Source organism: Propithecus coquereli, unplaced genomic scaffold (assembly GCF_000956105.1).
Source record: "Propithecus coquereli isolate 6110/MARCELLA unplaced genomic scaffold, Pcoq_1.0 Scaffold355, whole genome shotgun sequence".
Taxonomy (NCBI): Eukaryota; Metazoa; Chordata; class Mammalia; order Primates; family Indriidae; genus Propithecus; species Propithecus coquereli.
Genome location: NW_012149230.1, coordinates 558,396 through 569,666, shown reverse-complemented (window position 1 = coordinate 569,666; position 11,271 = coordinate 558,396). Strand labels below are relative to the sequence as shown.

Sequence of the window (11,271 nt, the reverse complement as noted above, 5' to 3'; positions counted from 1 at the left end):
AACAGATAAGTACAACATTATCCAACTATATGCTGTTAACAAGAAACTCACTTTAGATTCAAAGACACAAACAAACAGGTTGAAAGTCAAAGAATAGAAAAAGATATTTCATACCATAGGAGAACTGGAGGGGTTATACTAATATCTGACAAAATAGCCTTTCAGATAAATTGTTAATAGAGACAAAAAAGATACTATATAATGATAAAAGAGTGAATTCATCAAGAATATATAACAATTATAAATGCACAGCAGAGCCCCAAAATATATAATGTAAAACTGATAGAATTAAAGAGATACATAGATGACTCAACAATCATAGACAGAGACTTCACTACTACCCTTTAAACAATGGATAGAACAACTAGGTAGAAGATCAGTAAGGAAATAGAAGAGATGAACAACATCATAAACTATCTAGACTTAACAGACATATACCGAACTGTCTACCAAACAACAACACAGTACACATTCATCTCAATTGCACACGGAATATTCTCCAGGATGAACCATATTTTAGGCTACAAAACAAGTCTCAATACATTTTGAAAGATTAAATCATACAAAGTATGCTCTCCAACTACAATGGAATTAAATTAAAAATGAATAATGAGGAAAATTTAGAAAATTCATAAGTACGTGGAAATTAAACAACCTGCTTTTAAATAATCACTGAATCAAAGAAGAAACCAGAAAGAAAATTAGAAAATACTTTGAGATGAGTGTAAATGAAAACACAACATATCAAAACTTATGGGATGCAGCTAAAGCAGTGCTCAAAGGGAAGTTTATAGCAGTGGATGCACACATATCTCCAGTCAATAATCTAAACTTTCACCTTAAGAAACTAGAAAAGGATCACCTTAAGAAACTAAACCCAAACCAAGAAGAAGAAAAAAGTAATAAAGATTACAGCAGCAATGAATGAAATAGGGAATTGAAAAACATTACAGAAAATCCATGGAACCAAAAATTGGTTCTTTAAAAAGATCAACAAACCTCTAGCTAGCCAATGGACAAATCTTTACTTAGAAAATAAGAAATAAGACTCAAATTACTAATGTCAAGAATGAAATGGGACATTTCTACTGATTGATGGAAATGTTCTATAATTAGATAATGGTGAAGGTTAGATGACATTATAAATATACTAAAAAAAACCCATTGAATTGTACACTAAAGTGATGAATTTTAAGTCATGTGAATCATATCCTAATTAAAAATTGCCAAGAAAGCCTAATTACAATATGAGCTATGGAAAAGATTTTGAAGAATAAAGTTTTTTAAAAAAAGACACCATATAGTACAGAAGCTTTCCTAAAGATCATTTCTGTCAGTCCTACTTTGCAACCTCAAAATGCCTCTCTCATATCCACTCTGTCCCACACTATATGAAAAATCTTCATTTTGGTTGAAAACAATGTTGGGTCAAGAAAACAGAAAGGAGACCCCTTTCTCCAGCCCTTCTTCCACCAAAGGACAGAAGCTATATCTGTTTTCTCACCTATGTCATATTCAAAACATAGGTATCAGGCCAATCATTAGAACTCCCCAGAAAGTCAATCTGTCAAATTTGTCCTCATTAGCGATCAGTTAAATATATTTTTTGAGGACTTGGGGGAGAAGGGGACCTATAAATGAAAGCACTGACCATGTCTTCCAGATGTCTGTGGCTTTTCTGTCATCGAGAACCAATGTGAACGGGATGCTGGGGGTGTCATTCAGTGAAAACAGGTGTTGTCTGAGGTCTCATAGCAGAAGTGGAGTGGGAGACTCATGCAGTGATGGAATGGTGACCAAATTGCTGGGTTTTCTTGCAGTAAATTACTTTCCAATAACTAACTAAATCCTACTGAATCCTGCTTAGGTTTTAAAAATACAATTGTGATTTTCAGGTGGTGTCATAAAGTTTGAGTCCCTCCTTGAGATCAAGGCTTGATAGTCCAGATGACATGCTAAAAGGCTCACTGATAATTATCTAAGGGTTGGCAAAATCACTGAACACAGGCCCTTCCTGGCAGCCACCTGTCAATAATTCAGTCATACACCACAGACGGAGGACACGCACATACACACGCATCCCCCTCACACCTTCCGTAAGACCAGTGTGCCTGCCTCAAAGGTTCCTGGGAGGGAATAAGGATATCTAGGGCCATAATTTACTAAATATAAATATACCCTGAAAGATCCCCTGGAAACTTCACTCACTTTTAAAATCAATTAAGATAGCATTTAACCCGAAGGATGGACATATTTGAAACTCGGACTTAGGGGGGCGGGGAGGGCAAGGGCAACATACGTAACCTAAACATCTGTACCCCCATAATATGCTGAAATAAAAAAAAAAAAGATAGCATTTAGTTTCCTGGAAATTTTTATAATGCACTCAGGGGAAGGTGCATTATTCACATAGTATAAGAGTGATGTAGAGCAGCCTCTGATACCCATGACCACGGCAGAATCATTAATTGACCACAATACCCTTTCCAGATAAGCCCAGATGTGACCTCAGAATACTTATTAATTGGCTCCAAGCAGCCACCACTAAATTTGAATTGAAATGTAAAATGAAATCCATTTGCTGTCCTGAAATAGAATCTGGCCCACAGACGTATAGGTATTAGTTTCTTCTTTTTAAGGCCCTAGCTGTTTTTAAACCTTTGGCACTTGGATCATTTTAAGATTTTATGAGCACAAGCTTCCTGGATAAAGACCAAGTCCAAGAATTTTCTGGCATTATTTGGGATGGTTCTGCTAGTATTCGTATGTCTGGTCAATAACAGGTATGCCATAACATAAACATAAAATTCCAATAACTTCTCAAAACCCACATCTAGTAGTAGTATTTCTCAAGAGAAACAAGGGAAGAGGGGAGAAGGAATGGCCAGACAGAGGCGATGGTGGGGAAAATGGGCACCAGGTAGAAAAGGAGGGAAGCAGAAGCGGGTGAGGCACGGAGAGGATGAGAGGTCGGCAGGGGACAGAAGGCCTGGCCGAGATCCCAGGCCAGGCTGTGACAGGGAAGGTGGGGGGCACCAGGTTTGTCAGTCCCACCTCCGGCGCACCTACCTTGGATGCTTGAAGGCCATCAGGCAGCGCTCGTACTTGCCCACCATGCTCCAGGCCATGACCAGCCCATCCGCGCTCCCCGACAGGATATGCCACTCGTCAAAAAACAGGCATTTCACGGCTCCTTCGTGGCCACTGAGCGTCTGCAAAAAGAGATGCCGCTGCGTTCAGCCTCTCTTCAACTCAGACTGTGACACCTCCAAGAACCAAAGCTGGGGGCTTCCATAGACGAATCCCAGAGTCACGCTCCACCAATCCACGACTGCTGCTCACTTAGCACGTGCCTGAGCTGACTTTTCTTTTGCTCTAAGAGGACCAGTGGTGCCCATGCCCCCCTCTCTCGAAGGGCTCTCTCCCCAGTTAAGGAGGAATGTGATCAGGGAGGGGACTTGCTCCGCTGGTCTGTGGCTGGGGCAGACCCCATCTTCTTGGAGCACCAGAGAGGGCCAGAGATCTCTGTCCCCTGCCATCAGACGAGTGAAGGTAAGGTGCTCCAACCCGGCTCCTTGCCAGGATCGGAGTGCACATGGGACACCCCGTGCCTGCAGCTGCTGGTTCCACCACAGTGACAAGACTGGTGGGGAAAAATCCGGAAGCCAAGCCAGTCCCCCTTTCACTATGATCCTGTGTTTCTGGTGCAAACGAGATATCAGCACCATCCACTAGGGCCAGGGGTTCAAATCCAGCAAGAACTTGTTTGGTGAACACCCAATCACCTTCAACACTGCCAACGCTCTCTCTCCATTAGTGAGTTAGGAGAAAAGAAATGCGTCTGTTCATCCCCCAATGTTTTCTCCTTACTGACAGAGTAAGGAGGGAAAAATGCATTGTTCATCCCCTCATTCTACCCCTCATCAGGGTAGAATACTCTGGAAGAGAAAAAGGTACTTTACTTCTGCTGCTATTAAAAGCCCTAAGGCTGGCATCCCTTGCTGAGTCAGAATGCAGCCTGCCTGCTCCACACCCATGACGACGTGGGTGGAGCTCCTACCCTCTACAGACTCAGAATGCCCCACTTTGGGGCCCTCCCCCAGGATGGCCTGGGGAGCTACGTGAGGGGATCCCCTCCATCCCCTCCAATCCATCACCACCCTCTCACCTTGACAAGCTGCGCCATGGCAACGTGCCACACTTTAACTATCCCTCGTTCACAGCTGCTCACAATGTAGGTGTCATTGATCCTGGTGGCCAAGATGGGGTCTTTGTGTTTAAATGTCTTTAGGCACTTCCCTGTGTCTAAATCCCATTCTGAAGAGGCAAAGGAGACAGGAAAAGAGACAGGAAGTGAGGGGAGGTGAGGGAGAGGGGCAAGGGGAAGGGGAAACGGTTCCAGTGCAGTTCCAATCCCCATCACAGAAGCAAGGACTAGCCCAGCCCATCACATCAGACTCTAGAAGGCCCCCGCTTGGCCTGGCACCCCCCAGGGCAGGCTCACCACCAGCTCCACATCCCTACGACACAGTTGCCCGGCTGTGGGTGGGCCCTCGGGAGAGCTGGCAATGCAGAAGACCTTGGCTCTGACCTAGAACTTAGCCTTAGGTCCGCGTGCTAGACAGCTCCTCTCCAATAAGCCTGTTCCTCAAGCCTGAAAAAATGCTTGCTGTAGGGTAGAGTTCACGAAATCATGGCACACGTTTGGTGTTGTCATTCCTCCCAGACGCTGTCTTCCTGACCCACACTTTCTATCGCCAAAAGAAAAGAAAGTTGTCGACTTTCACTTATGTTTTTAAATATTTCTGAATCTGATTTTTGGACTTTATGGAGCTGCTGCTTCCACCCGGACAGTGTTAGAGCAGCTTCCGCATACTGCAGGTGTTGCGTGTGGAGGGCACGTGGGAGAACAGAGCTAAAAGGAAGGATCTGAAAGTGGGCACCCTGAATTCAGGACTGAAAACATTAAAGTCTGCTTCATCAGTCCCCAAAGCACCTTCCTCCTCAGGCAAGAGAACGAGTGGCCTGGGACAAAATAATAACTGTGGCTGATACTTACGTGGCACTAACAACGAGCCAGGAACCATTTGAGCTGGTTACAGTAACAACGCATGGATTAACTCGCCTTCATGAGACAGGTGCTATTATCATTCCCCACTACAAAGTTGAGGGAACTGAGGCATAGAAAGGTTCAGTTACCTCCTGAAGGTCCCACAGGTGGTGCATGGCAGAGCTGGGATTTGAACCCAGGGAGTCTAGACCCAGAGGCCATGCTCCTAACCATTTATGCTGGGTTAATTCTAAGTACCTAAGTATCCTTTTCTTCACTTATTTTTTATGTATATACCTTGGCCCATTTATAAAATTACCAGTGGGAAAATTGAAAGATGAATTAAAAGATTCACTGGTAAGGTGAATTTTAAAGAATTGTAAAAGCGAAGGGTTATCTTTCAGGACTCTAATAGTCTCCTTGTTCATCCTATTTTTGTAATCTAGGCAGGCTGGTGGCCAGGACCAGGATTAGGGCGAAGCGAGAGAGATTTTGAAATTTGTTCATCATGGATTTTGTGCATCAATTTTGCCTTTTTAAATATTGCACTGAAACATGTATCTTGATCACTGAGGAGTTTTTTCGGTGCCTCCTTAAATTTTACATCTGGGGCAGCAGCCTAACTCCTCACCCCCCAGTCCTGGCCCTGCTGGTGGCCCAGGAGACTCTTCCAGCCTGCTGGGGAGCCGTGGCTGCCTTTCCATCTCAACCCTCACCACGGCGGCTCTCACCCTTCCTGCGGCGCTCCTCAAAGCAGTCATGGCCGTGACCATTTGGTCAGGCCGAGGAGGGCGAGGAAGTTCAGCGAGATTTCCTAAGCAGCTCCTCGGGTTTGCGTATGACGCCACTTGACCTCCCCTTTCCCACATCGCTTCCTTCCACCTGCTCCTAACGCGCTGTGGCTCCCGGGGTTCCCTGCTTCTCTTGTCACTGTTCCCTGGTATTCTTCTAGGGTAAACCTCATCCACACCTGGGGCTTCCACCTTTCACTATAACTGACAACTACCAGGTCCACGCATCTGGGACCCCAGATCGATATATCCACACCTGCATCTGCCTTCTGGAAATCCTCACCTGGGTGCCCTCAGGAATCTCATCCTCAATATATTAGCTCTCTTACGGCTGCTATGACAAATGCCCACAGCTTAGCGGCTAAAAACAGCACTGATGTGCTATCTAATAGAAGTCCAGTGTGATCTCACAAGGCTAAAATCAAGGTGTCTGTAGGGACACTTTACTTCATGGAGGGTCAGGGGGAGGGCACCCATTTCCTTGCCCATCTTCCAGAGGCTGCCCACACTCCTTGGCTCATGGCCCCTTCCTCCACAATGTCGTGTCTCTCTGACCATTCTTCCATGCTCACATCTCCCTTTGATCACAGCCCAGACAGAGTGTGTGTTTTTAAGGATGCACGTGATTACATTGGGCCCACCCCAATAACTCAGGATAATCTCCCCATTTTAAAGTCTTAATTGGATCGCATCTGTAAAATCCCTTTTGCCAGGCAAGATGACATAGTCACAGATTTCAAGGATTAGGACATAAACATTTTTGGTTGGCCATTATTCTGCCTACCACATCCAACATGTCCAAAATTGAACCTGTGACCTCCTCCCCATTCTCCCCCTACCCTCTTCTTCCCCTGGAGTCCCTACTTTCACTAATGGCTTTTCCATATACCCAGTGGCCTTATCATCTGCTCCTCCACCTTCCTCACTTTCCTATCCAGTTGGGGGTAAAACCTGCCAATTCCCCCCTGAGAGATCTCCCTTCGGTCTGGCCCATTAAATGCAAAGTCACATCTGTCCAGTCTCTTCACACTTGCTTGTTCTCAGATATTCAGAAGACACCAGGGCAGTTGTCTAGACCAAATAGCATCTTAACTTGTCCCCTACCTCCACATAGTCAACCCTCTCTGAATCTTTCTTCCAAACTGTCACTAGAGTTATCTCTCTAAAATACACATTTAATCATGTCAGTCCCCAACTTAAAATGCATTCCTGGCTTTCCATGACCCACAGGATACAGCTCAGTTTTGTACCATGCTGCAGAGGCCCTTTATAATCTGGTCCCACACAGATTTACCAGCCTCATCTCCAGCGCCACAACCGGCAGTCCAGCCACACAAACAACACCTCCAGACCACACTCAAATAGCACCCTGCCTGCGGAGCTTTCCCTAATTTACTCTCATCCATATGGTCCCTAAGAACTCTGCATGCGGTTAGGAGCACTTGACTTAGAGACAGTGGTCTTGGGTGTGAATCCCTCCCACCACCACCGCCACTTAGCAGCTCGATTGGGGCGAGTTGTTTTTCTCCATGAGTTTTGGATTCCTCATCTGCGTCCACCTCATGGAGCTCGTGTGAGGATGAAATAAGATAATATATAGAAAGCAACTATTGCCGTGCCTGTCAGTAAATGGCAGCTGTTACCATTCGTGCATTTATTGTATCCCCCATTCTATATTCACGCATCTGCTTTCACTGAGAGACTGTGAGCCTCTTGAAGAAATAAAAAGCCACATTGAAGGGACCGTGTCATGTTCCCTTTCTCCTCGTCAGAGGAGAATGTCTCACACTGTAGGAATTCAGGAGCCATCGAACAGGTAGGTTGGTGGACATATGTATGTGTGGCTGGATGGGTGAATAAAAGAATAAACGACTGCCTATAGAAATGAGCAAAACAAGCATTTTGGTAACCCATGGATTTGGGGAAACTTCTTAGAAAATTTAAGGCATTTCTTTCTCACCTTTCACCTGACAATCTCTTGCTCCCGACGCGAGCCTGTTCTTATATAAATCTATGCAAGTGATTGTCCCCTGGTGGCCATTGAAGATTCGTACACAACTCCCACTTTTCAGATCCCAGTATCTGCAGGAATCAGGCCAAAAAAAAATGTTTTTGAGATTTTCTGAGGGCCCAAGGAATCATACTATACAGAATCCCTTTAGATCAGTAAGTAGCTGGAAAGCAGAAGAGTTTCATGGTTAAACGTAGAGTCCGAGGCCCGGATTTGAATGCCAGTCACAGCACCTATTTGGTGTAAATTAGAGAAAGTTACTTTATTTCTATGTCAGCCTCATTTCCTCATTGATGAAATGGAAGTGATAATAACAGCAGTTACCTCACACTGGTTTTGTGAAGAATTAAGTGCACTAATGCAGTGACTCTCAACTAGGGGTGATTTCTACCCCAAGGGCCCATTTGGAAATATCTAGAGACATTTTTCGTGGTCACAAAAGGGGAGGGAAGGGCCACTGGCATCTGGTGCATAGAAGCCAGTGATGCTGCCAAACATCTGATGCTACACAGGGCAGCCCCACAGTAAAGAATTTTCCAGCCCAGCTGTCAATAGTGCAGAAGTCGAGAAACTCTGCACTAATGCATGTGACATTAGAACAGTGACTAACTCGCAGAAAATGCTTGATAAATATTATGTGGTTTTAGGTGGAAGGGTCCCTGGAATGACCACCAGGCTTAGAATCCATGGAACTGACTCAATGGTAGAAATGACCTTCAAACACGAGCAACAGAATGATTTACCACAGTCATTTAGATTCAAAATATCTGTGTGTATCTAAAGCTTATCTAAGAGATATATGGGAACATGTATGAGTCACACCTTTATTAATTTATTTACTGAAGATGGTATCTCAGTAAGTTGCCCTGGCTGGCCTTGGAACTCATGGGCTCAAGCAATCCTCCCACCTCAGCCTCACCAGCAGCTGGGACTGCAGGCGTGTGCCACCCCGCCTCTCAACTGCCACTGATACAGACTTCCACTTCAGCCAGGCTGCTTTTGTGACAGGACAAAGTGACATGTTAGGATAATGTGCTCTGGAGGCAGGCCGTCTGAGGCCCAATCCCAGGTCCATCACTTACTAGCTGTGTGATCTTGGGTAAGTAACCGAACCGCTCTGTACCTCAGTTTCTTCATCTGTAAATTGGGGATAATAATGGTACTTATCTCACTGAGTTATTGTGAGTCTTGGCACATAATAAATGATTAATAAATGTTTCTTTTGTGGGTATTTTTGATATGTTAAGCTTTTCCTTCTAATATTCCCGAAGGCCCAGCAGCCTTACCAATGTCTCACCAGTCCGTCAGAGCCTACTCTGCAGCCACGGCACGTGGGGCAACGTCCCAGTGCTCTGAAAGCAAGTGAGTTTCAAATTTCTGTTTCCAACAACATGGCAGTCCCTATGTCCAGGTTAATTTCCTTCATTTATACAGGAAACTGTTCACTTCACTTAAAAATAAACAAACAAAATGGAAATCCTACATTACACCACATACAAAGTTGAGCTGCAAATGGATTAAAGAACTGAATGCAAAAGGTGAAACTACAATGTTAATAGAAGAAAATAGTAGAAAATATCTCTGTGACCTAGAAGTGGGAAGAACCACAGACATGAGAGAAAAAAACCCTGATAAACTGATAAATTTTATTACATTCGTATTAAGAATTTTTGTTCAACAAAGGATACTATGAACAAAGCTAACAGATAAATTAAGCAATAGAGATGATATCTGCAATTTTAAAACTAACAAAAGAGTAACATCTACAAGGAAATACAAGGAACTGCAAATCACTAAGAAAATTACAGTGGCCCCAATAGAAAAGTAGGCAAAGAACATGATCAGGCAATTCATAATTACAAAAGAAGAAGTCACAAAAGGGAATCAGCAAACTCATTAGTAACCAGGGTAATGTACATGGAAATGATTTTACACATATTCATTTGGCAGAAATTGGAAAGCTGGACGATGTCCGACACTGGTCTGGAAGCAGACACACACGGGTCCTGCTGGGGAGCGTGCAGACTGGTGTGGTCATTCCGGACTTCGGTCTGGTGCTGCTTAGTTAAATTAGGTGCTGCTAACCTATGTCTCAGCGAGTCCACTCCTGGGTTCATATCCCTAAAAAGAACCTCACAGTGTCCACGAAGGGACACACACAAAGATGTTCAATGCAGCAGTATTTGGAGACAATCTGGTGTCCATCACTAGAGAAGCAAGTTGGTAAACCATGTATGCAGGCCATGGAGGGCTACATGACAGCTATAAACAGCTGACTGGATGAATGATAGGAGTCTTTGAAACATAGGGTAGGTGCAAAAGTTAGAAACCAAGAGGGGTTAACCACAATACCACGGATGTGAATTATAAATACAGGTACAAAATACTTCAGTACACATTTTGAAAGAACACACATTAATAAAAAGATACATTAAGAAAGATTAGGTGGTAACTCATGCAGGGAAGAGAATTGGAGTGAAGAACAGAGATGAATGAATAAAAAAATAAATGAATGAATAAACAAAATACAGGAGCAGAGCCTTATACAGACCAGTGATAATAATACAACATGAACTGAGAAGTATAATCAGCTCAATCCTCTGCACTCAAAGTCCAAAAAAGAATGAAAACAAACAAAAAAGATTTAGATGGAAGTGTAAAGGTCCAAGAATAGCTAAAACACTCTGCAGATGAATGAGATGGAGGACTTGCCCTATCCGATATAAAGACTTTAAAAACTAAAGTAATTAAGACAGCGTGGTATTGACCAAGGATAGCCAAACAGGCAAATGAAATAGAATAGAGAGTCCATAAATAGAAATATACTGACCCTTGTCTTATGACAAAGCCAGTAACACAGAACAGCAGAGGAAAAGATGGCCTTTTTCATAAATGGTGCTGAAATAATTGGGTATCCAAATACAGAGAGAGAGAAAAAAAAGAAATTGGACTCCTACCTCATACCATAACAAAAACCAGGTTTTTAGAAAAATCAGGTAGATTTAAGACCTAAAGATGAAAGGCAAAACAAAAAAATTAAAAAATAATTTTTTAAACTTTAAAAAAGATACCACGGGAGATTATCTTCATCACTTTAAGGTAGAGAAGGAATCTTAACATGTCGCAGAGAGCATTAACCATTAACAAATGCTACTACATCAGAGTTAAGAATTCCTGTTCATGAAAAGACACAACAGATAGTGAAATGACAAGTCTCAAATTAGAAATTTGCAACACAAAAATAAAGAATTAGTATCCAGAATTTCAAAAAATTCTTATGAATCAAAAAGAAAAGGATATATAAATCAACAAAAAAGTGCAAAAATATAAAAAAAAAAAAAACACTGAACATCAATTTCACGGAAGAGGAAGCAAATGGGTCCAAAACATATTATGATGGTTAATTTTGTGTGTCAACG

The 11,271-nt window shown here is 43.1% G+C and overlaps 1 protein-coding gene across 1 annotated transcript in view; it reads right to left on the bottom strand.

Moving 5' to 3' along the window:
* The window catches only part of LOC105816075 (F-box/WD repeat-containing protein 10-like), a 55,644-nt gene that overhangs the window by 11,427 nt on the left and 32,946 nt on the right, over window positions 1-11,271 (bottom strand). The window contains exons 14-16 of the mRNA XM_012651390.1: window positions 7,802-7,923; window positions 4,169-4,317; window positions 3,070-3,212 (exon numbers count right to left, since the gene is read on the bottom strand). Of these exons, the coding sequence (XP_012506844.1) occupies window positions 3,070-3,212; window positions 4,169-4,317; window positions 7,802-7,923 (414 nt within the window). The remainder of the gene's footprint in view (window positions 1-3,069; window positions 3,213-4,168; window positions 4,318-7,801; window positions 7,924-11,271) is intronic.